Source organism: Podarcis liolepis (genome assembly GCF_965112155.1).
Source record: "Podarcis liolepis genome assembly, chromosome: 10".
Lineage (NCBI taxonomy): Eukaryota > Metazoa > Chordata > Lepidosauria > Squamata > Lacertidae > Podarcis > Podarcis liolepis.
Window position 1 is genome coordinate 797,023 of NC_139562.1, and position 26,056 is coordinate 823,078.

The window sequence follows — 26,056 nt, forward strand, 5'->3', positions numbered from 1 at the left end:
TCTGTAAATTTGGGAAGGTCACACACCTCACCTGTGCTAATACTGGCCGTTTTTGGCCTCCACAGGCACACCCTGTGTGTAGAGCCTCCAGCCCCAGGCACTGTCTATCATGAAAATGGGTCCTTTGACTGGGAAGATTCATGCAGTCGCTGTCATCAGATGATGAAGGATTGTATCTCAGCTTGTCAGTCACTCTGACATGGCCTATGAAGAATAAGAGGAACAGAAATGCTTTGGAGGTGCAACTTCTATATCAATCCTGAGAGCCATTCCATGGACTCTGCACCCCTGTTTCTGATGACAGGTGTACATTATCCTCATTCTCAGCGGAAAAGACACTTAAAGATGGAAGCCTGAGAGAGAGGAAAAGGTTTCTGGCTGCTTCCTGGGTGGGATTGCAGAAACCAAGAGCCGCTTCTGAGAAGGCCCCTCCTCTCCCCTCTTCCTCTGGGGATTTCCTCTCCTCTCCAGGGGACCAATGGGTGGACTGGGCAGAAGCGCTGCATCCGGACAGGGCAGGGACTTATGGGGTGGGAAGAGGATGGAGGTTGCAGGAAGGAAGGGGTGGGGGGACTGGACCCCCACTTTCCAGGGATCCCTCTCTGGTCGCCTTGAAGGGGGGTGTCGATTTCTGGGCGGGAGGGAGAAGCCAAGGCGGCCCCTCCGGAGAGACCCCAAGGAAGGCACGAGGGAGACTTCTCCCCCAAGACTGGTCTGCCTAGCTCTCTCACCCTCGCCAATGCTGCCCTTCCTCCCCCCCCCCACGTCATTGACCCTCTCTCTTTCTCCCGGAGTCTCCCCTGCATCCAGAGGCTTCCTTGGCTCACCCCTCTCTCCTCACTGGGGGTCTCTATCCAGGCGCCTCCCGCACCCCTTAACCCTTTCCTGGCCCGCTTCTCCGCGCCCCAGGGAGTCCTCGTGGGTGGGCGCCCCATCTCCGCCCCTGCGAGGAAAGCCCCCTTCGCAGCACGCGTGCAGGCGCTTGGGGGAGCTGGCGGGGGTCTCTGGGTCCTTTTCTCCCCTCTCCCCCCCACTCGCGACCCCTTTACCTTTTTGTCCTCGCTCCCGATTCTCCTTTCCTGCAACATCCACGAGGGGGGGGGGTCCCCTGCCTCCTCCCTCCCCTTTCCGAAAGCGCCCCCCCCCCAGCTACGGGGCAGAGCAGCAATCCGGAGTGGAAGCTCCACTTCCGGGAGAAGCAGGCAGGGTGGGAGGGGGGGCTTCCCCCCCCCCGCATTACCGGAGCAGAAGCCGGATTGGAGGAGGAGGAAGAGGAGGAGCTATGTATTTGGGGGGTGTGATTTGGGATTGTGTGGGCGGGATGAGAGAAGGATGTGCCGGGAGGGGACGGAAAGTGTTGAGCGTGTGTGGGGGGGGGAGAAGGAGGAGTAGAAACCCCCCCCCCGTCTTCCTTCTGGGGATCAGGAGAGGGGGGAGGGGCTGATCCCGACAATCCAACAGCGAAGTCACAAAATGAGTTCTGCATTTAAATCAGATCAGACTCCGAGTTCGTGTTTTGGCATCATGACAGGTCTGTCCGTCGGGATGCCTGAGGATTCCTGCTCGCTGCCTTTTCCTGGCCAGCCTGAGAGATCACTGGAAATGGAGGATTTCTTGACTCCAGAATCCAGCATCGCAGACCCGTTTCATTCAGGCCTAGAGATCTGTTCTTTGGACCAGTCTGCTTGGATCATACTGATCTTGATTGTCTTCTGTCTGGGATCATCTGGGCAGGGCTCCTGCAGATGTGCTGAGACAGTGAAGGGATTTTGGCTGACCCCCCTTTGTTAGTTCTTGTCATATGGAGTAAAATAAAAATGGAACAGTGCAAATCCGATGTATGGTTGATTTTCTATGAATTTATAACAGAAATGTGGCGTATGTAGTGTGTGAGTGTGAGTGTGTGTGTGAACTTTGTACAAACAGAATGATTGGGGGGGGGGTTCCTGCTACAATGTGGATCCTCAATGGATCATATCTGGATCATCACTGATGGGGGGGGGGGAGCTCAGGAAGAACCTCCTGCCACGTGACTGGGGGAGTCTGGAGGCTGACGGGGATCAGACAGGGCTGCTGTTTTGCTCTCTTTCCTATTTCAGCTCAGGTTTTCCTGGCAGAAGTTACATCTCATCAAGAAATGTGTCTACTTTGTAACCATCCAGGGAGTTGTGTTGCAAAGGCCATTTGCAGAAAGGTTTTGATAAGGAAAATTCTGGGTTGAGAGTCTACCCAAAAGCTCAGCTCATCAGGGTCCAAGTCCCCTGCGGGTCCATGTGGTCAGCAAAAGAAGGAAATTCCAGTGAAGCAATTTGGAGTAAAAGAGCAGTCAGTAGACTGAGATCCTTTATTGTTGTGCAACAGGTTCAACAACAGCGAGTGAACCCAGAGCAGGGGGCGACATTGGCATTTAAAACTTTCCCACCATATCCCAGAATACCGTTCGCACAGCATCACCAATATATCTTTTTTGCAGTGCCTTTGGCCAGGGCACAGTCCGACCCCCCCCCCCTGTAATCTTCATAGAACCCTAACCCAATGGTTGCCATTAATTTGATTCTGAATTGATTCTAGAATGTATTTTAATTAATTGACTGCAATTTTCTGTACACTGGGCTATTTTTACTTGTTGTTAGCCGCTCTGAGCCCGGCTTTGGCCAGGGAGGGTGGGATACAAATAAATTTATTATTATTATTATTATTATTATTATTATTATTATTATTATTACAGTGGGATGAAGATCATATGAACTTAAGGCATTTGCAAACAACCTGGTAATAATGGTAGAAGCCCACTGGAAAGTATACCAACAGTTTTCAACAAGATTAATCAATTTGGCCAAGTCGCAGGTGTTAAATTGAATAAAAATTGAAATAAATTGTTGGTAAAAATATGAGACAACAGAAGAAAAATGAGTAGAGACAGATAGCAGAGCTGGGGATAGAAAAGATGGTGAATTTTTTTGGAGTGTGGCAGACAACAAAAAATATAAACATTTAAAAAGATCATTATTGGTAATGAAAAATTCTGGGGTGAGAGACGACTCAACAGCCGAGCTCTTCGGGGTGCTACTCCCCCGCGGGTCCATGTGGTCAGTAAAAGAAGGAACATGGTCAGTAGACCATGATCCTTATTGTTGTGCAACAGGTCCCCACAGGAGTAAGAACCCCGAGTAAGGGGTGACCCCCCTCTTTTAAAACGTCCCACAATATCCCAGAATACACTTGGAGCAGCATCACTGAGACATCATCGCTACATCACTAGCATGTCACAAAGGGGGAGGGGTCTACAAGGGTGACACAAGTCCAACATTAGGTCTCTTTATCAGGCCCCTTTCCCAACACCTCTTAAGTCCCCATCACCGGAAGAACAATAAAACTCTTGACATCTCCTTGCCCTCAGGACTGGTCTGGAGATGGGCTTTCAGAACACCTCAACTGCCTCTGCAGATGTCTATTGTTGCCCCCCTGGTCACTCCCTGGATGGGGGTCCGTGTCTCTGCTCTTACGCTTGGGGGATTATGGCGGGATGCCCTGTTCCTGCTGCCTGTTAGATTTCCAGCTCCGTGATTGCAGTCATGGCATTTTTGTCTATCACATGACGGTGTATGTTTTGACTCCACAGTGGGAAGTGATGGAGACTATGTTCCTGAAGTGAGACTATTGTCCTTTGTTCTCTCTCTTTGCTGTCTGATGCTAGAGAGAGAGGGAGCCGTGTTGCAGTGCTCCGTGTGTGTTTACATGTAAATAAAGTAGATTAGCCAAAATGCTGAGTTGCTGAGCTCTGTTACGCAAACTGCAAACACTCTGCAGATCCCTAAGTGTGCCAATGTCTGTTGGCATCAGTTGCTGTGAAGCTTTTGAAGCTCCCGAACGAATGACTAGGAGGGAGAGAACATGCCAGTCGGGCATGTGTCTCTACCAGGATCCTACTCGAGTGTAGGATGAGCGCTTGACACTGCCGATCTGATTTTCTGCTTCTTGGTTCACAGAGGGAGGTGGAGCCCAAATTCCCCTTTCTTTAAGGATCAAAATGGCATTGGAATGAGGAGAGTCAGTTAAAGTATGGATTTTCTACACATTTATAAAGCTAGGTATCTTCCCCGAGCTGTCAAGTCGAATGGATACATTCAGGCATAATATTTGCAACATTATCATCATGGCTTTCCCAGTAGCCAAGGCCATGTTAAAAACTAGGCTGTGGGACATAGATCTCCAGGAACTAATCTCAGCTGCGGAAAAAACATGGTCCCCTCTTTATTTTCGACTCTCTAGGGTGCAGGAATTTAACCTTAATTATTTACAATTTTTGTTTAACCTGCAAGGAAAAAGGGCTTTTTCTCTGCCTAGGTTCAAGTCTAATCCTCCTAACCTCCTTTGGGGCAGGTTTGTGGGTTTGGCAGAAGGAGATAGGATCTGCCCATGCGATGCCCACCTGGTGGAAACTCTAGCTCACATGGCCCTTAAATGCAAAATCTATGATGATCTTTGCCAACAATTTTTAGACCACCTATGCATTCCAACATGGAAACCAGAGAAGGAGGTTGTACACTTCTTATTCCAGGGGAGAGACCAGGAGCTCCCCAAGACACTAGCTAAGTTCCTCTATTTGATTTTTTGTCACCAAAGTACGCTGCAGGATCCTGCCCTTGCTGGAGAGATGAAGTAGATTGCTTGCCTCTTCTTCCCTTTGGCAAATGACTGTACTGTTGAAATGGAGACGAGATCGCACTGGCCTACTTATTCTGAATGTTTGTAAGTGATGCCAATAAAGGTTTGATGATTTGTAACATTGCAACAACTTTAGTTCCTTGTATCTGAAAAAAAAAAAAGCTTTACAGAGAACAATTAAAATTGCCCAGAATGTTATTGGGCTCCGACTACCAACCCTGGATGAGATCTTCACGTCTCGCATCTTGAAGAAGTCACATAATATTCTGAGAGATCCCACCCACCCTGCTCACAACTTCTTTGAACTATTGCCTTCGGGCAGAAGATATAGGACAATGAAAACACGAACCACACGCCTTCTGAATAGTTTCTATCCAAGAGCTCTGATTGCACTAAATAATGATCTCAGGGCCAGTTGCAAGGTTTAGCAAGCGGGGAGCAGGAAGGAATGAGATAGGTTTTAGGTTATGTTATGCCTTTAATAGGTCATGCTATATTCTGGATTATGTTATGTTTTATAGATTATGTCTGAATAGGATGAGAGTGTCGGAGATACGTGCAAATGTATATGTGAACCCGGTCTTTGGGTGGGTGTTTGATTTTCGTTGTTGTGTATACTGTGTATATACGGACAATGACAATAAATTTATCTATCTATCTGAAGAAGTGTGCATGCACACGAAAGCTCATACCAAGAACTAACTTAGTTGGTCTTTAAGGTGCTACTGGAAGGAATTTTTTTATTTTAACAACTTTAAAGATGTGGGTCCCACTTGTCATTTCCATAACAGTGCAAAAAACCACAGTCACACGCAGATGCACCGTCTTGCATGCTTGAGTAGAGCAACTCCAGGCCATGAGCCAAGTAGCAGCAGGGTAGGGGCCACGTGTAGAGCAAGTCCCACACTGAGGACAAAAACGCACACAGAGGCAGCAGGACTTCTTCAGTAATAGTTTACTGAGCTTTCAAAGCATACAGTTCTTTCTCACTGGGTCCCCAGTGAGGCACAAAACTTTGCTCCTGAGAGCAAATCCAGTTTCAGCCATAAAAAAATACACCACACAGGATATCTAAGTCAGGCAGACACAGACCGGCAGAAGGGAGCAAGGGAGGAAAGAGGCTGGAAGGACACAGGGCAATGGAGGCGTGTCTTTCGCTTCCTGTCGTCTGGGAGGGAATTCAGGAATTCGGCATCTGCAGGGGCTTCATGAAGAAAAGCTTTCTTCTTTTTTTCAGAAAAAAATTATTCATTTTATAACACAAATAAAGAACACAAACAGAAAAACAAACAATGCAAACAGATTATTCTCTTATCCTTATTTTTCTAAACATTGTTAAGTGGGCTTCTCCAAGTCCCACCTATCTGATTTTCATTTTACTTCTTTAGCAGTTTACATACATCATAGTTTCTAACCATCTTTTTTTATCACACTTAAATTAACTTCACATTTTATTGCTTACAAATAATATTATTTTAAAATACACTATCTTCTACTTCTAACCCTACAGCCTATATCCACTTCCAAAGCTATTATAAGATTTAAATATTAACATATTTTTTTCAAATATTCCTTAAGCTTCTTCCAATCTTCTTCCACCATCTCTTCTCTCTGGTCTCAGAGTCTCCCGGTCAGTTTGGCAAATTCCATGTAGTCCATCATCTTCATCTGCCATTCTTCGATAGTTGGTAAATCTTGTTTCTTCCAATTCCTTTTTCCACAATTTCTCCCAATCACCATCATGATATTGTGCCCCACATCCCTGGCCCATTCAATCATTACAGATTTCACTTGTTCATCTCTCGTATGCCATTCCAGCAATAAATTATACATCTTAGATAGGTATTTTGTTTTTGTATCTAATAATTCCATTTCTAGTTTGGATTTCTCTGTTTGAAAACCAATTTTCTAATCCATTTTAAACATTTCATTTATCTGGATGTACTGGAACCAATCATCTAATTTATCTTTCAACAGATCATAAGATTTTAATCTAAATTGGTCCCCTACTTCCATCAAACTATCATTATACTTCAACCATGTATCTTTCATATTCAACCTTTTATGGGTCTTAGCTTCCAATGGTGATATCCATCTGGGTGTTTTCCTTTCTAACAAATCCCTGTATCTTATCCAAACATCATCCAAAGATTTTCTAATTATATGATTTTTAAATCCTTTGTGAGCTTTTAGCTTTTCATACCATAAATATGCATGCCAACCAAATACATTATCAAAACCTTCCAAATCCAAAACATCTGTATCTTCCAATAAAAACCATTGTTTCAGCCAGCAAAAGGCTGCAGCTTCAAAGTAAATCCTTAAATCTGGCAGGGAGAAACCCCCCCTCTCTTTTACATCTGTTAATAATTTAATCTTAATTCTGGGTTTCCCCCCCTGCCAGATAAATTTAGATAATATCTTTTGCCATTCCTTAAAACAATTCAACTTATCAATGATAGGGAGTACTTGGAACAAAAATAACACCTTAGGCAATACATTCATCTTTATCGCAGAAATTCAGCCCAACAAAGATAGTTTCAACCTTGTACAAATATCCAAATCTCTTTTGATATCTTTCCATAACTTTTCATAGTTGTCTTTGTACAAATGCATTTTTTGCAGTCATATTTACACCCAGATATTTCACCTTTTTCACAAACTTCAGCCCTGTGGGTTCCTCTAAATTAAGTTTTTCATGTATCATTATTTCCCTCCCTAAAACTTTGGTTTTATTCTTATTCAATTTGAAACCTGCAACTTGTCCGAACTGTTGAATTATCTTCTGTGCTTTGATTGCACTGATCTCAGGGTCCTGTAAAGTCAATACCAAATCATCAGCAAAGACTTTTAACTTATATTGTTTAGTTCCCACTACTATGCCTTTAACTTCCTCATCATTCCTTATCCTATTCAGCAGCACCTCTAGGACAGAAATAGAAAGCAGGGGGGGGGGGAGGAAGTGGGCACCCTTGCCTGGTTCCCTTCTCAATCCTAATTTCTTCTGAGACCACATTGTTAATTATAATTTTTGCTTTCTGCTCCAAGTAAATTGCATTAATACCATTGAAAATTTTTTGACCGATCCCCATATTACACAAGTTCTGTTTCATAAAACTCCAAGAAACATTATCAAAGGCTTTCTCTGCATCAATAAACATAAACATTGCTTTAGGATTCTTTTTTGCCTCTAATCTTTCCAGCACATTCCTAATATTATCTTTCATATGCCTCTCATATAAAAAACCTGACTGATCTTTATGTATGTGCTTATTCAAAATCTTCTTCAATCTTGTAGCCAAAATATTTGCAAATATTTTATAATCCACATTCAACAAGGAAATTGGTCGCTGATTCCTTACTTGAGCTCTATCTGAATCTGGTTTGGGTATCAGAGTGATGAAGGCCTCTTTCCAGGACTTGGGTGCTTTGCCCCCCTTTAATATTTTGTTACAACATCCATCAATGGTTGTATCAGCCAATCCTTAAATATTTTATAATACTTGGAAGTTAAAGCATCAGGTCCCAGTGCTTTGCCTATTTTCATTTGGGCAATAGGAGTATAGCATCTAGATCAAGGGAAGTAATAGTGCCACTGTATTCTGCTCTGGTCAGACCTCACCTGGAGTACTGTGTCCAGTTCTGGGCACCACAGTTCAAGAAGGACACTGACAAACTGGAACGTGTCCAGAGGAGGGCAACCAAAATGGTCAAAGGCCTGGAAACAATGCCTTATGAGGAACGGCTAAGGGAGCTGGGCATGTTTAGCCTGGAGAAGAGGAGGTTAAGGGGTGATATGATAGCCATGTTCAAATATAGAAAAGGATGTCACATAGAGGAGGGAGAAAGGTTGTTTTCTGCTGCTCCAGAGAAGCGGACACAGAGCAATGGATCCAAACTCCAAGAAAGGAGATTCCACCTAAACATTAGGAAGAACTTCCAGACAGTAAGAGCTGTTCGACAGTGGAATTTGCTGCCAAGGAGTGTGGTGGAGTCTCCTCCTCTGGAGGTCTTTAAGCAGAGGCTTGACAACCATATGTCAGGAGTGCTCTGATGGTGTTTCCTGCTTGGCAGGGGGTTGGACTCGATGGCCCTTGTGGTCTCTTCCAACTCTATGATTCTAGGATTCTAATTGCCCCTTCAACTTCTTGTCTTGTAACCAGTTCATTTAGTAGGCTTGTTTTGTCCGCTGGAATTTTCTGCAATCCAGTTTTGTCCAAAAACTGTTCCATTTTATCCATTTTTCCTTTTTGTAAAGCTGCTTATAGTACTTTTGAAAACATTTTCTAATCTCTGTTGGGTTCTCAATATTCTTACCATCATCCATAATATTAATTATTGTACTCTCCTTCTGTCCCCAAGCCAATAATTTTCTGCATTTATTTGCCGATGCAAAAGTCTTTTGTTTCATCAATATAATTTTCCATTCAATTTCTTGGTTTACTATTTGTGAAGACTAGGATTGTAATGGTTTAATTTCCTTTTGAATCTGTTGATTTTTTGGGTTACATCTTAGCTTTTTCTCTTTCTCCTTTGAGACAGAACTTTTTCCTTTTGCTCATTCTGATAGAATTCTGTTGAATCAAAATACCTGGCATTACCACTTTACTTGCACCCCTTGCTTCAATTCCAGGATTTGGATTCAATTCAAAATAGTCCTTTAGGGTCTTTTGAGCTTTATTTACGATCAATTCATTTCTCAGTAAAACATCATTCATCTGCCATCTAAAAGTACCCTGTAGAGACAATTTTAACTCTGTCAACACAGCATTAAGATCAGAACAAGTCCTTGGGCAAATCTCTGATTTAGTGACTCTTGAGGTCAGGTCTTTAGTTAGCTGTCAGGGAATTGGAGGCTGTGAAAGAGCTGAGGGGGAAGCAGAGAGGCAAGAGTATCTGGTGGCGTGGGAAGGGGCCCCTAGTTCAGAGAATACCTGGGTCCCGAAGAGTTGTATCACTGATGAGGGTCTAGTGGAGGAGTTCCACAATTTCTTCCCCGACAAACCCAAACCCCGGGGTAGATTTTTCCAACAGGTGTTCGGGCCGACGGACGATGAAGAGGATTTCGAGGGATTCCCACCATCTGACAAAGAGGAAGAAGAAGAGGAAAGTGTCTATTGGGGAACACGAGGAACTGTGGGTTTGAGGGAGGACTGGAGGACAGTTTTTGAAGATACGGATGAGGAGGAGGGTAGTTTTCCAGGCTTCACCCCCGCCACTCCGGAGAAGGGTAAATTGGGGATGGTCGATTCTCCCGAGGGGAAGGGGGCCTTTGAGGAGGGGGTGGATGTCAGGGAATTGGAGGCTGCGAAAGAGCTGAGGGGGAAGCAGAGAGGCAAGTACAGAGAGCCCACGCCGGTAATTAGCAGTTTCTCTTCCACGTCAGAGGAGGAAGCTGGGAGGGGGGAGCCAGTGCTGGGAACCAGCCACTCACAGAGCAGAGGAAGCAAGAGGTGTGGACTCAGGAAATGGGCTTGCTGGTGGAGGCGTAAAAAAAGTCAGACGATTCATCTGACTCCGAGAGATGAAGTGTATCTTTGAACTCTTGTAACTGCTTTGAAGCTTAGCAATAAATCTCTTGTAGAGAGATGGCTGTGTGCCCGGAGCATTATCTCAGCTAGCTTGTCAGCACAACCCCTACATTAGCCATATATAATCCAAACGTAAAAGGTACACACAATACAGTCCTTTTGATGTTGGAAGAATTGACCGCTAATGCCTCACAGTCTCACAGCTTCGTATAATCACAGGAAGTTTTTTGTCCGATGTGTCGCAGCTCCAACCCCCTCGTTCTCGGAGCTCAAAAGCAGAACTTTCCAGGGAGTGGGGAGCCCACTTTTGACACCTGCCAGATTCCATGTCCTCAAAATGCTCGATTTGAGGTTTTCCCGGGGGTCTGCTGCGCTGGAGCAGTTTCCCCTGCCTTTGATATACCGAGGTCTCCTCCAACAAAGAGATCTCCGACTGTGATGGCGAGCGATCAACCAGAAGCCCTTCATGAAGCAAAGCTTTCTGCCGGCTGCTTCCAGGCAAAAGGGCATGCCAGAAACACACACTGGGATTCGTGGTGTATTGCCATATCCATTGTTTTCCAAAGGTTATCACAATGTAGTATAGAAACTGGTATAGGATGAGATCAATATATGGCCAGCCCTAATCCTCACTCACCACCAGAAATACAGGTTCACCCTCTCCCCCTCACTATCAAAAGGTACCTTACATCTAAAATTATACTCATTATTGTGGGATATACCGTATTTTTCGCTCTATAGGACACACTTTTTCCCCTTCAAAAATGAAGGGGAAATGTGTGTGCGTCCTATGGAGCGAAGACGCCGTAGCCCCGCGACCCTCTCCTGGCTGGAGAGGTGAAGCACGGCTATGGCAGGAGCCTCTACAGCCCCACGTCACCTCTCCAGCCGGGAGAGCGCTCGCGGGGCTAAAGCAACCCCCGCGACCCTCTCCTGGCTCGAGAGGTGATGCGTGGCTATAGCAGGAGCCTGTCCGCTGCGCCTTTCCGCTGCTCCCTGACCTGCCCTTTGGGGCTGGTGGTGGGCTTCCCCCGCCCCAAAGAGCAGGTCGAAAGGAACCTGAAGCCTGGCGAGCAAGAGGGGTCAGTGCACACCGACCCCTCTCGCTCTCCAGGCTTCCAAGGTAGCCACCTGAACGCACCTTAAACGACACCTTGTTTTAGAGCAGGAAAACAAGAGGGGGAAAGTTCTCCCCCTCTCTGTGCAGCACCTCCTGCCGCTTCACTGAAGGGGCGCTGGGCAGAGAGGGGGAGATTTTTTTCCCCTTGTTCTCCCCCCTCTAAAACAAAGTGTGTCCTATTGTCCGGTGCGTCCAATGGTGCGAAAAATACGGTACCTTCATTATTTCATTACTATACAGCTTTGCATATAAACACCAGAACAAATACATGACATGCTTTGAAGATGGTTTTCTGCTGAGTTCATTGCTGTGAAGAAGAGTAAACTCTGAAAGGAACACGTTCCTCACTCCATACATTTAAATGGGTTCTCCACTCTGAGAAGAAGAAGGGTTTGGATTTGAAATCCCGCTTTATCACTACCCGAAGGAGTCTCAAAGTGGCTAACATTCTCCTTTCCCTTCCTCTGTGAGGTGAGTGGTGCTGAGACAATTCAAAGAAGTGTGACTGGCCCAAGGTCACGCAGCAGCTGCATGTGGAGGAGCGGAGATGCAAACACGGTTCCCCAGATTACGAACCACTCTTAACCACTACACCACACTGGCTCTTAGATGTTCCTTAAACACTCCATTATAACTAAAGCACTTTCTGCAATCTTTCCCTTTAAACAGCTTCTCCTCTTTCGAGGCTTGATGGGTTTGTAGGGTGTCAACTGGTAAAGTTCTTCCTGTCCATGAGTCTGTAGATGTAGGATTCCACTAAGAGTGAACCTCTATCTACTTTCCTGATATTTATATGGTTTGCCTTTTGTGTGAGTTTGTTGACATAAATCAAGGCTTCCACTCTGACTGAAGCTCCTTCCACAGGCCATACATTTAAACAGTTTCTGCCCTGTGTGTCTGCTGATGTGTTCTAAGGTGTCCATTCTGACTGAAGCTCTTTCCACACTCCATACATTTAAATCGTTTCTTACCGATGTGAGTCTGTTGATGTACTCTCAGGTTTCCACTATAACTGAAGCTCTTTCCACACTCCATACATTTAAAAGGTTTCTCTCCTGTGTGAGTCCGTTGATGTTGTCTAAGGTGTGCACTCTGACTGAAGTTCTTTCCACACTCGATACATTTATATGGTTTCTGCCCTGTATGAGTCCGTTGATGATTTCTAAGGTGTGCACACTGACTGAAGCTCTTTCCACACTCCATACATTTAAATGGTTTCTCCCCTGTGTGAGTTCGTTGATGTGTTCTAAGGCTTCCACTATCACTAAAACTCTTTCCACACTCCATGCATTTAAATGGTTTCTCCCCTGTGTGAGTCCGTTGATGTTGTCTAAGGCCTGCATCGTAACTAAAGCTCTTTCCACACTCCATACATTTAAATGGTTTCTCTCCTGTGTGAGTCGGTTGATGTTGTCTAAGGCCTGCATCGTAACTAAAGCTCTTTCCACACTCCATACATTTAAATGGTTTCTCTCCTGTGTGAGTCCGTTGATGGGATCTAAGGTGCCCATTCCGACTGAAGTCCTTTCCACACTCCATACATTTAAATGGTTTCTCTCCTGTGTGAGTCCGTTGATGTGATCTAAGGCTTCCACCATAACTAAAGCTTGTTCCACACACCATGCATTTAAATGGTTTCTCCCCTGTGTGAGTCCATTGATGTGATCTAAGGCCTGCATCGTGACTGAAGCTCTTTCCACACTCCATACATGTATATGGTTTCTCCCCTGTATGAGTCCGTTGATGTACTCTAAGGTTTCCAATCTGAATGAAGCTCTTTCCACACTCCATACATCTAAATGGTTTCTCACCTGTGTGAGTTTGATGGTGTAAAGTTAGGTGCGCATTTTGACTAAAGCTCTTTCCACACTCCATGCATTTAAATGGTTTCTCCCCAGTGTGAGTCCGTTGATGTTGTCTAAGGTTTGAACAGAAACTGAAGCTCATTCCACACTCCATACATTTAAATGGTTTCTCTCCTGTGTGAAAATGTTGATGTTTTCTAAGGGTTCCACTATCACTAAAGCTCTTTCCACAAGCCATGCATTTAAACGGTTTCTCCCCTGTATGTGTACGTTGATGTATTCTAAGGTTTCCATTCTGACTGAAACTCTTTCCACACTCCATACATTTAAATGGTTTCTCCCCTGTGTGAGTCCTTTGGTGTAATTTAAGGTTTCCACTCCGACTGAAGCTCTTCCCACACTCCCTGCATTGGAATCCTTTCTTACCCATGGCAGTCCGCTGATGTATTCTAGGTTTTTCACTATCAGTGAAACTCTTTCCACACTTCAAATCTTTAAAAGGTTTCTCTCCTGTGAGTTTGTTGATGTGAGCTACGTGTGCTCATTCAGTGAAGCATATTCCACATTTCTCACATTTCAATGTCTATTCCCGTCCCCTGGAATTCTGACATTCTTCTGTTACACCTTCTTCAGAGTGGGCAGAGAGGAAGTCCTTTTTGGATTCCAAGGAAGAGAACAAAGGGAAAAGAACAAATCAAACACTATTTGCCCCTTCTCTTATTTCACACATCTCCTACATTCCCCCGCTTCCTACCCATGTTCCCAATTTTTATGAAATAATAATAATAATAATTTATTATTTATACCCTGCCCATCTGGCTGGGCTTCCCCAGCCACTCTGGGCAGCTTCCAGAAAAACATTAAAATACTGTAATACATCAAACATTAAAAGCTTCCCTAAAAAGGGCTGCCTTCAGATGTCTTCTAAAAGTCTGGTAGTTGTTCATCTGGTGGGAGGGCGTTCTACAGGGAGGGTGCCACTACCGAGAAGGCCCTCTGCCTGGTTCCCTGTAACTTTGCTTCTCGCAGTGAGGGAACCGCCAGAAGGCCCTCAGAACTAGACCTCAGTGTCCAGGCAGAACAATGAGGGGTGGAGATGCTCCTTCAGGTATACTGGACCGGGGATGTTTAGGGCTTTAAAGGTCAGCACAAACACTTTGAATTGTGCTCGGAAATGTACTGGCAGCCAATGTAGGTCTTTCAAGACAGGTGTTATGTGGTCTCGGTGGCCGACCCAGTCCCCAGTCTAGCTGCTGCATTGTGGATTAGTTTTAGTTTCTGGGTCACCTTCAAAGGTAGCCCCACGTATAGCGCATTGAAGTCCAAGCGGGAGATAACCAGAGCATGCACCACTCTGGCAAGGCAGTTCACAGGCAGATAGGGTCTCAGCCTGCGTACCAGATAGAGCTGGTAGACAGCTGTCCTGGACACAGAATTGACCTGCACCTCCATGGACAGCTGTGAGTCCAAAACGACTCCCAGGCTGCGCACCTGGTCCTTCAGGGGCACAGTTACCCCATTCAGGACCAGGGAGTCCACACCTGCCCGCAGTACTTCTATCTTGTCAGGATTCAACCTCAATCTGTTAGCCACCATCCATCCTCCAACCGCCTCCAGACACTCACACAGGACCTTCACTGGTTCTGATTTGAAAGAGAGGTAGAGCTGGGTATCACCCACATATGGATGAACACCCAGCCCAAACCCCCTGATGATCTCTCCCAGCGACTTCATGTAGATGTTGAAAAACATGGGGGAGAGGACAGAACCCTGAGGCACCCCACAAGTGAGAGCCCAGTGGTCTGAACACTCATCCCCCAACACCATTTTCTGGACACGGCCCAGGAGAAAGGAGCGGAACCACTGTATGACAGTGCCCCCAGCTCCCAGCCCCTCAAGACGGTCCAGAAGGATGTTATGCTCAATGGTATCAAAGGCCGCTGACAGATCCAGCAGAACTAGGAAACCTTTGTCCCTAGCCCATCAGAGATCATCAACCAGTGCAACCAAGGCAGTTTCAGTCCCATGATGAGGCCTGAATCCCAACTGGAAGGGATCCAAATGGTCCGCTTCTTCCAGGCATGCCTGGAGTTGTTCAGCAACTACTCGCTCAATCACCTTGCCCAAGAATGGAATATTTGAGACTCAGCGATAGTTGGGCATCGTGGCCGCATCTAAAAATGGTTTTTTTAAGAAGCGGTTTAAGAACTGCCTCTTTCAGCGGGTCTGGAAAGGCTCCCTCATGGAGGGAAGCATTCACCACGCTACGAAGCCCATCGCCCAGTCCTTCCCGGCTAGCTTTTATAAGCCAGGATGGGCAAGGATCCAGGAGACAAGTGGTTGGTTTCACTCGTCCAAGCAGCCTGTCCACATCCTAGGGGGTAACAGGTTGGAATTGATCCCACACAACTTGACTAGACAGACTCTAGCACTCTCCCGCCCCGGCCCTGATGCCACGGTGGAGTCTACCTGAGCGACTTGAGCGACCTGAGTGAATCTGAGCGACTTTATCTGAAAAAAAACTTTGCAAAATCATTGCAGGAGATCATGTGGGCTGCACTGAGCCCTGATGGAGCAGGTGGTTCTGCTAAATTGCGAACCACCTGAAAAAGTCTCCTGCTGCTGTTTTCTGCAGATGCAATAGAGGCGGTGAAGAAAGTAGTTTTCGCCGTCACTACCGCAACTTGGTAGGCTCAACATTCGGCTCTAACCCGTGTCCGGTGAGCTTCAGAATGGGTCATCCGCCACTGGTGCTCTAGCCAAATCGGTCCCACCTCCCTGCAGAGGGGAAGGATCGCGGAGAAGTCCAGTTGCACCAGGAAGTGATCTGACCATGGCACTTCTTTTGTATTGCTTTTACTTAGTGTCAGATCATGAACATCCATAGAGGTAAACACCAGGTCCAAGGCATGTCCACGGCTATGGGTTGGGCCAGACTTATTCAGGGACAGCCCCATGGAGGCCATGCTTTCCACAAAGTCCCGAGCGGCCCCTTGTAAGGTCGTGTCGGCATGGATGTTAAAATCCCCTAGGACAACCAAACTAGGTGTCTCCAGGAGAACATCCACCATGACCTGAAGCAGCTCGGGCAGGGAATCCTTGATGAAGCGGGGGGGGGGGTTGGTACACCAAAAGGAATCCTGTACTGCCCCTATTGCCCAACTTCCAGAACATGCACTCAGAAAACTGGGTCTTCCCAATAGGACGCCTGGTGCAAACTAATGACTTCCTAAAAATCACTGCAACCCCCCCTCCCCGCCCACATGACCTGGGTTGCTGTGTGTAAGAGAAACCGGGCGGACAAGCAGCGGCAAGGACAGGCCCATCTGCTTCATCCAACCAAGCCTCTGTTACACATGCCAGGTCAAGTCCTCCATCCACGATCAAGTCATGGATCACAATGGATTTATGGATCATTGACCTGGCATTGCACAGCAGCACCTTCAGGTTGTGTGGGTATCCCTTTGCTGATTCCAGTATCCCGTCTGGTCAAGACCAGACCTGGAGGCAGCGATAGTCCTCAAACAATGACTAAGCCCGCTTCCTCGGTAATGACGTGGTCTGGTCTTAGCGTAGCTCCTCCTCCTACCCGTGATCACTGAGATTGGTTGTCCCAGTACATCCCCCCCCCCCCGTGGAACTTGCCCCAGCCATTTTGTTTGTTGGGACCCACTCCCAGGCAGCCCTGACCCCTCCCCTTAAAATCAAATTAAAACCTATACAAAAAACAAACTAACAAAACAATAAATCAAACAAAAAAAGAGAATGTTACAAACACACCATATTTAATTAAATTAAACAAATTCCTGCACCCAACTAAACACCCACCCCACCCCCTCTTACGCACAGCAAATGAAAAAGCAATGTCATCAAATGATATTAATGCAGCAGCAACCTTTCATAATCCTCAATCATCGTTAATAGCACAGCATGATCTTGGAATACAGCCTTTTCAAATCAATTGTTTCCTCACAGGAAAGGCAGCTGCTCTCTGTCCATGCAGGCCCTCTCTTTCTCTGGTCCATCGTTCCTTTGGACATTCCCCATCCTCTGCATCATAATCCTCCATCCAACTCTAGATCTTTATGAATCACCTGCACAGTCTACATCTCTTCCAGGGACTGTGGTCTGGGTCAGTCAGAGAACTAGTGACAAGGCTTGGTGCTTGGAATCAGCAGAATGGGTGCTCAGGGAAGCTCCTGTTCTGGGAGATGGACCTCTGTCTACATGCCTCACATTGCATGGAGAGAGCAGGAGAAGCAGAAGGAAAGCAGCTGGCAAATGGGAATCCCAGACGGAAACACCCACCCCCCATTGTTCCTTATAATAATGATGTGCTGCCTGATCTCGAGCCCCTCTTCTGACACAGGACTACCCTAATCTGGCACTGACAAAGCTGGATATTCAAGGCACAGGGAGAACTGTACTTAATGAAAAGTTCAACCTTGTAACACTGTCCTAAAGGATCTTCACTCGCTCTCAGTGCATTTCGGAGCACAATTCAAACTGCTTGTGCTGATCTTTAAAGTGTCATGGTTGCATCTTTCAGGCAAGAAAAGTATTGATCTGACATATAGAGATCATTCCTAGTCTATTGGTTCAAGAAGGTTCTGGTGGTTTTACTCTGTGTGATTCAAAGTTGGTGTTTTCTCCAGCTGGAGCATTTTAGCTGCTAAGGGAGTTTCCTTTCTGCTGAGAGCAGGTGGTGGAATAAGTTGTTATGAGGTTATGCTGAACCTTCTTGTCTTTGGGAACCAGAAGAAACTGGTTTAAACTGGAGTGAGCCAAGCTTGTTATCCAGTCCCAAGGTTACTCTGACATGGAACTGTCTATAAATCGCAGTATTGAAAGGCGCCTGGTCCCACTTCCTATTCTGCTATTCTCTACTCCTCTTGTGTCTTTCTTACTTGAGTGCTGTTTTGCTATGCTGTGTTAGGGTTTTACTGTAAATTCAGTTATATGGGAGTTGGAACTTAAGAGGTTAAGTTGTTCCCATGATGCCTCAGCATTCTGACGTCAGTTTTAGAAGCTGGGAGGAGCTTTCCTGTCTGTTCCTCTCCGATCGTTGAGAGAGAGAGGGAGTTTGCCATGGCTGCGAGAAGTCCTGGAAATATCTGAGAAAATGATGCAATAAAAGAGCTGTAAATGGACATTACTGTGCTCTGTGTGTTTGTGGGAAACTAAGTGACAAGTTGCTGCTGTGTTTTACTCTGCTGGGCGTGACGGAGAAGAAGGAGCAGAATCGCGCAGAGGAAGTGTGCCGGACCTGCCGAAGCTGCCATAAAGAGCTAATTGCCGATAGTAAATCAATTAGCACGTCACGGACTAATCAAAATACCTACAAGTTATTGGGTTGTTATGATTCTTTGCCTTCTGTACTAAATTTATCTGCTGAATGGATTTTTTGCTGCCTCTGAGTGTTTTTTCCTACTCTGCTAACTATATGTCGGACTTGGAGATCATTATGGAGGAGCAAGATCGGTGACCTAAAGCCCTCAACCGACTTGGCCCTGTAGACCTGAAGGAGTGTCTCCACCCCCATCCTTCACTCTGAACACTGAGGTCCTCCTCTGAGGTCCTCCTGCTGGTCCCCTCTCTGTGATAAGTGAGGGTACAGGGAAGCAGGCAGAGGGCCTTCTCGGTGGTGGCGCCCACCCTGTGGAACACCGTCCCTTCAGAGGTCAAGGAAATGAACAACTACCTGACATTTGGAAGACAGCTGAAGGCAGCCCTGTGTCAGGAGGTCTATAATGTTTGATGTTTTCCTGTCTTTTATATGTACTGGAAGCTGCCCAGAGTGGCTGGGGAAACCCAACCAGATGGGCGGGGTATAAATACTACAATTATTATTCTTTTGTGGTTTTCTTGTAGTTATTTTGGAATTTGTACTGCAATATTAGCTCATGAAATGTTATGGGTGGACAAAATCACAGGGTTGCCATAAACTATAATCCCACCCACAAACTCTCATTCACACACAGTCTGTAAATTTGGGGACGTCACACACCTCACCTGTGCTAATACTGGCAGTCTTTGGCCTCCACAGGCACATCCGGTGTGTAGAGCCTCCAGCCCCAGGCACTGTCTATCTTGAAAATGGGTCCTTTGACTGGGAAGATTCATGCAGTCACTTTCATTGGATGCTGAAGGATTGTATCTCAGCTTGTCAGTCACTCTGACACTGCCTACAAAGAATAAGAGGAACAGAAATGCTTTTGAGGTGCAACTTCTATATCAATCCTGAGAGCCATTCCATGGACTCTGCACCCCTGTTTCTGATGACAGGTGTACATTATCCTCATCCTCAGTGGAAAAGACAATAAAGATGGAAGCCTGAGAGAGAGGAAAAGGTTTCTGGCTGCTTCCTGGGTGGGATTGCGGAAACCAAGAGCCGCTTCTGAGAAGGCCTCCCCCCCTCCCCTCTTCCTCTGGGGATTTCCTCTCCTCTCCAGGGGACCAATGGATGGACTGGGCAGAATCATTGTCTGGACAGGGCAGGGACTTATGGGGTGGGAAGAGGATGGAGATTGCAGGAAAATAGGGGTGGGGGGACAGGACCCCCACTTTCCAGGGATCCTTCTCTGGTCGCCTTGAAGCGGGGGTCGATTTCTGGGCAGAAGGGAGAAGCCAAGGCGGCCCCTCCGGAGATTCATCGTGGGCGTCATGATGGAGATGTCTCCCCCAAGACTGGTCTTCCTCTCCCCCCCCCATTGCTGCGCTTCCCTGACCCGGGGGTGCCCCCTCCCTTCTCCCCCCACTTCCATGACCCCCTCTCTTTCTCCCGGAGTCTCGCCTGAACCCAGACGCCCCCTTGGCCCGGCTCACCCCTCGCCCTGCACGACCCATCTCTCCGTCCCTAATGCCCCCCAAGATGAGCCGGGGAGGGACGGGGGGGTCTCTATCCAGGCGCCTCCCGCACCCCTTAACCCTTTCCTGGCCCGCTTATCTCCGCGCCCCAGGGATGCCTGCGCGGGGGAAACGGGGCCAGGGAGTCCTCGTGGGTGGGCGCCCCATCTCCACCCCTGCGAGGAAAGCCCCCTTCGCAGCACGAGTGCAGGAATCCAGGCCCCACGGAAGGCACTTTGGGGAGCTGGAGGGGGTCTCTGGGTCCTTTTCTCCCCCTCCCTCTGACCCCTTTACCTCTTTGTGCTCGCTCCCGATCCTCCTTTCCTTTCCTGCAACATCCACGTGGGTGGGGAGGATTTACCTGCCGCCCCTCCTCCCCTTTGAGAACGCGCGCGCCCCTAGAGCTACGGGGCAGAGCAGCAATCCGGAGTGGAAGCTCCACTTCCGGGAGACGCAGGCAGGGTGGGAGGGGGCTCACCCCCCCTCCATTCCTGGAACAGAAGAGCCGGATTGGAGGAGGAGCAATGTATTGGGGGAGGGATTTGGGATGGTGGGGGCGGGGTGAGAGGAGGATGTGCAGGGAGGGGAGGGAACATTTGAGTGGGGGGGGGGAGAGTGTCACGGGAAAAATCTGGGTGCAGGGTTACTCTGCCACCCAGCTCCTCGGACTGAGTCCGTGGGTCCCTGCAGAAGAAAATGAGCTCAGCCGGACGCAGGAGCAAACTGCAGAAGATCCAAGTTTATTGCGCAACAGGTTCAAGGCGAGATTGAACAGTGAGAAAGGGGTGACATGAACTTTTAAAAGTTCCCTCCAAGTCCCAGAATACAGTGCGAGAAACGTCATGAATACATTATGAGAAGGTTGGGTTTCACGGGTTACATCATGAATACATCACACACGTCATGAATATATCTAAGAAAGGTGGGGTTGCACCAATTAACATTTCAGATAAGGGAGGGGGAAATATGCAGAGTGGGAGATATGCATAGATAAACACTTCCTGAGTACCGGTGGTAGGAAGACAATAGTCCAGGGATATGCATGGTCTGACACCTGGCATTGCCCGGAGGAGCGATCTGAAAGGATTAGAAAGTTCCTGTGTACGTGACTTGTCGTCTCAGGGATTATGGAAGTAGGGGTAGCATCATGGAGTCTAGAGGCAACTGAGTTGAACGGCACTAAGATGGAGAAAATCGGAGTTGTGGTTGATTTTATAGAGATTTTCAAAGTTTCCCCGCTTTGCCGGTCAAGTATACATTGAGGATCAAAGCGGAAACGAAGTGGATACATTGTATCCAGACTTTGACAGTTTTACAAGGTCCGGGGTTTCGGTTCCATTGTTCTCGCTGCGGGGGGCCGTCAGTAGCTCGTCAGGAAGTTAAACGAGGCGTGCAAGGGCTCCCTGAGCTAGCTCCTGCAGGGCGAATGCAAGGCTGTGATTGGCTAAAGCGCGGCTCATTTTAGTGAATGGGGTTACAATATGACAAGGTCTACTCACGTTAGAAATAGGGCGAGAGGAAGGCATAGAAAGGATGGGGTTTATTCCGCCCGTATGGAGATAGGAAGGAGAGCCTTTTATTCATAAGGCAGGGGTATAGTGTGGTGCTTGTGTAACGGTGTGGGGGCTGGGGTTTCCGGGCAGAGCTGGGCTCTGTCGAGGTCATCGCCTCGGGCCCCTTAAGCAAGTGGTGAAGAAAGGAAGGGTACCCCCCCATCCTTCCGTATCAAGAGGAAGGTTCCCCCCTTCCTTCAGTGGATTGGAGAGCGGGGGAGGGGCTGATCCCGGAGATCCAGCTGCCAAGTGGGTCCCGTCCCTCCTACAAGGTTTGCATGGCAACATCCTCCCCTCCCCCACCCCACGAGCTTAGATCCCTCCGTCTTTTAGGTCTTGGTGCTGTTCAAACCAGGAATGGAGGGGGGCAGCTAAAAGACTCCCCGCAAATCCCAGCCCCCCACCCCAGCCTCTGACTCAGGCCAGGACAAGGAGCGTGGACACAGGCCCCGTCCCTGCACAACAGCCAAGAGGCTCAGAAAAGCAGCCGATACAATTGTAGCCAGAAGCGGATTCCATGTGTCAAGGTAGAAATCTGCGGACGTCTTTGTACGCTTGGGGGAGTATGGCTGCCTTGTGTCAAGTCTCCCCCCTTTGATAGTCCTTCCCTCGTGGTGTAAAATAAAAGTGGAACGGTGCAGATCCGATGTATGGCTGATTTTCTATGAATTTATAACAGAAGCATTGAATATGTCGTGTGTGTGTGTGTCTTCGTTTTTGTACAAATTGAATGATTGGGGGGTTGGGGTTCCTGCAACACATGAATCCCAATCCCAAGGAAGGGCAGTGCCAAAGAATGCTCCAACTACCGCACAATTGCACTCATTTCACACGCTAGCAAGGTTATGCTTAAAATGCTACAAGGCAGGCTCAAGCAGTATGTGGACTGAGAACTCCCAGAAGTGCAAGCTGGATTTAGAAGAGGCAGAGGAACCAGAGAGCAAATTGCAAACCTGCGCCGGATTATGGAGAAAGCTAGAGAGTTCCAGAAAGACATCTACTTCTGCTTCATTGACTATGCAAAAGCCTTTGACTGTGTCGACCACAGCAAACTATGGCAAGTTCTTAAAGAAATGGGAGTGCCTGATCACCTCATCTGTCTCCTGAGAAATCTCTTTGTGGGACAAGAAGCTACAGTTAGAACTGGATATGGAACAACTGATTTCAAAATTGGGAAAGGAGTTTGACAAGGCTGTATATTGTCTCGCTGCTTATTTAACTTATATGCAGAATTCATCATGTGAAAGGCTGGACAGGATTAATCCTGTAATAAAAAAATTAAGGTCTCATATATATAATAAATGCTCATAAATGTAGCAAGCAAGCACATTCATAGATATGTAGACCCCATGTCTGGAGCAGCACAGGAAGACCGTCCTGAAACCATTTAGACTCCCAAACTGACCCAACGTTTTCTCTGCAAGGAGGGAGCGGGTCAGGGAACCTTCCCATTGTCTCAGGAATTGGGAAATCACCATCTCAAAGGAATGGCCAGACTACCAGGAAAGGGAATCAGATAAGCCATTATCAGATAACCTGGCAGACAGGAAAAATGACAACATTCAAATTTCTGTTGTAGACCGTCTTTTCTGTGATGTAGGTATGATGTTTGTGGGGGGTGGTCTTGGGTTATGCCCCTTCTGTGATGTATGTATGATGTATGGAGGGGTGGTCTTGAGCTCCAGGGCAGGGAATTTAAAATGTCTATATAAAGGCAGGCACACCTTTGTTCTGGGTCCTCCTCCTTTTCTGCGTGTGAGGGGAGCACACCAGAGAATACTGAGAAGCAATACTCTTGTGTCCCCCATAAGGGAAGAAGGGCAGCTTTTGTTTACAACAGATGGCACCCCAGATGGGACCTTCGGTTGCCCAGATTGAAGGGGGGCCAAAGAAGGACCGGTGATCCAGCGCGCACCAGGCCATTTGCCAGGAGGAGCCACCAGTCCTCTAGTGACCCCAGGGTCTGGAAAGAACTGGAGTTCCAGCGAGGCTAACCAGAGGAAGCAACGCTTGATCAGGCCAGCCACAAATTGATTTATTTTTTAAAATAATCTTTTCAAGATCTGTCCTTCCAGTGAGGACCCAGGGCTAATTTCCTTAAGAACGACTTGGATGATGGACTCAAGGGCATCCTGATCAAATTTGCAGATGACACCAAACTGGGAGGGGTGGCTAACACCCCAGAGGACAGGATCACACTTCAAAACGACCTTGACAGATTAGGGAACTGGGCCAAAACAAACAAGATGAACTTTAACAGGGAGAAATGTAAAGTATTGCACTTGGGCAAAAAAAATGGGAGGCACAAATACAAGATGAGGCACAAATTCTGGGCTGCATCAATAGGAGTATAGCATCTAGATCAAGGGAAGTAATAGTGCCACTGTATTCTGCTCTGGTCAGACCTCACCTGGAGTACTGTGTCCAGTTCTGGGCACCACAGTTCAAGAAGGACATTGACAAACTGGAACGTGTCTAGAGGAGGGTAACCAAAATGGTCAAAGGCCTGGAAACGATGCCTTATGAGGAACGGCTAAGGGAGCTGGGCATGTTTAGCCTGGAGAAGAGGAGGTTAAGGGGTGATATGATAGTGTCAGGGAACTGCCATCAGGGATGGAAAAAGAGAGAGAGCTCCAGAGGGATTCTGAAGAGAGTCCCGGGAGGGGAAGAAGCAGCCCTTCTTCTGGAGAAGGGAGGGAGCATAGCACCAGTGGAGAAGGGGGGCAGAAGGGGGAATCGTCGAGGCATTCCCATGAGTCCTTGCCGGGAACCAGCAGGGGGAGTGAGGGTCCCCCGCCACCCACACCCTTCTTGCGCAGAAGGCTTTCGCCAGGGAACAAAGGCGGAGACTTGCTGTCAAGGAATTTTTATGTTGGAAGAAGTTCAAGAGACGCCCACTGACGGATTCTGCCAGCGATTGAGACAGAGGAGCAAGCCAAGAATTGGCACCAATTTACGTATGAGCAACCCCTAGAACCATTACAGCAATCCGTCAGTCCCTGACGTTGCTTGTGTGCAGCCCAGGAAAAGCAGCATGAGCCAAACGGGGACAGCCGGAGAAACGGAGCAACAAGCCATGATGCGAGGTCTGGTCGAGAGGAACCGAGATCTGGAGGCGCATGTTGCTACCCTGAGTGCACGGCTGGAGGAGAGACGGGCTCAGGATGCTCAGGTCAGAGGTACCCCCATCACAAGAAAGGTACAGGGACTAGTACACAAGTTTGGGGGGAAGCCCCAAGACCACAATGCTTTCCGAACGGAAATTGATTATGCTCTGGAATTGCAGAAGAATGATTTTGCCGATGATGGGGAGAGGGTGGCCTACATTGTGGGGCATCTGCAGGATGAGGCGAGGGAATGGGTCAGGCTTCTAATGGCAACCCAGAATGATACCTTGATGGACCTTAAGAAATTTTATCAAGCGATGGACGCAATGTTTTCTAATCAAATTGAGATAAGCGTGACAAGACGAGAGCTGATGGGGTGCAAGCAGAGGGGCCAGTCCGTCAGAAGCTACTGGTCACGTTTTGCAATGTTAGTTCAACGGCTCGGGTGGGATCTGGACTCGGCCCCTATTCAAATGCCTTCCGACTAGGATGGGGAGGGAGAAAGAACAGGGTGAGAGACTGTTTGATCACCCTCTGATCGAAAGAGGAGAGAGACAGAATTTTCAGTTTGCACTTCCAAACTTCTTTGCAAATAAACGGTATAAGAATTGAGATTTTCAAGGATATCCCCAAATTTCTTCTAGATCTCAGGTCTAACTACGGAGACTTAGTGGCCCTCTTGAGAGGAAGTAATACAATTTTTAGGTGGGAATTCCCTCAAGGCCTATCTTTTACCTACAAAGGAAGAAAATATAAGATAAGATCAGTGGAAGACAAGGAAAAATTCCTGAGTGAGCACGAAGAAGACCTTCAAAAAGAATTTTCAGAAGAACTGAGAGCCCTGAAATGTGGCGTACAAGGTATTCTACCACCACCCACGGGATTGGACAAATTGAAAGAGATACCACCACTGGACCAAGAACATCAACTGGGAGCAGCGGGAGGAAAGTAAAATAAGTACACTATGTCTCTGCAAATATTAAGCTGGAACATTCGTGGTTTGAATTCCCCGGAAAAAAGGAGAAAAGTCTTTCATATTTTAAAAAAGGAATAATTGGACTTGATTTGCCTACAGGAAACACATGTGATAAGGCTCCATAGGAAAATTTTGATTGACAAAAGACTGGGCCAAGAGTTTATTTCATCGGACAAAGTTAAAAAAAGAGGAGTGGTCATTTATGCAAAAGAGAGCCTATCACCGAAATTTATTTTTAAAGATGAACAAGGAAGGTATGTGGCAATTGAGATTCGATTACAAAGAGAAAAATTCTTGGTAATAGGAGTTTATGCACCAAATGGGGGGAAATCTGACTTTGTTAAAAAATTGCATGAGACATTGTTGGACTATATGGACTATAATATGATCTTGATGGGAGATATGAATGGAGTGGTATCTACAAACATGGATAAGTCATTAAGACAGGTA

The 26,056-nt window shown here is 47.1% G+C and overlaps 3 protein-coding genes across 5 annotated transcripts in view; all 3 read right to left on the reverse strand.

The window, feature by feature from the left end:
* The window catches only part of LOC310686894 (uncharacterized protein), a 35,848-nt gene extending 15,363 nt beyond the window's left edge, over positions 1 to 20,485 (reverse strand). The window contains exons 1-2 of the mRNA XM_083461389.1: positions 20,265 to 20,485; positions 19,137 to 19,309 (exon numbers count right to left, since the gene is read on the reverse strand). The gene's annotated coding sequence lies outside the window, so the exon portion shown is untranslated. The remainder of the gene's footprint in view (positions 1 to 19,136; positions 19,310 to 20,264) is intronic.
* The window catches only part of LOC310686837 (uncharacterized protein), a 225,745-nt gene that overhangs the window by 169,621 nt on the left and 30,068 nt on the right, over positions 1 to 26,056 (reverse strand). The window lies entirely within an intron of this gene.
* On the reverse strand, positions 11,539 to 24,105 carry LOC310687012 (uncharacterized protein). Its single transcript, XM_083461630.1, has 2 exons — positions 24,038 to 24,105; positions 11,539 to 12,794 (listed from the first exon to the last, which is right to left on the reverse strand). Exon 2 carries the CDS (start codon positions 12,772 to 12,774, stop codon positions 12,193 to 12,195), a length of 582 nt encoding a protein of 193 aa, XP_083317756.1. The 5' UTR covers positions 12,775 to 12,794; positions 24,038 to 24,105; the 3' UTR covers positions 11,539 to 12,192.

What these genes read in the sequence shown, in the direction of transcription:
- LOC310687012 (XM_083461630.1), bottom strand. Translation starts at nt 12,774, where the DNA reads ATGGAGTGTGGAAAGAGCTTTAGTTACGATGCAGGCCTTAGACAACAT.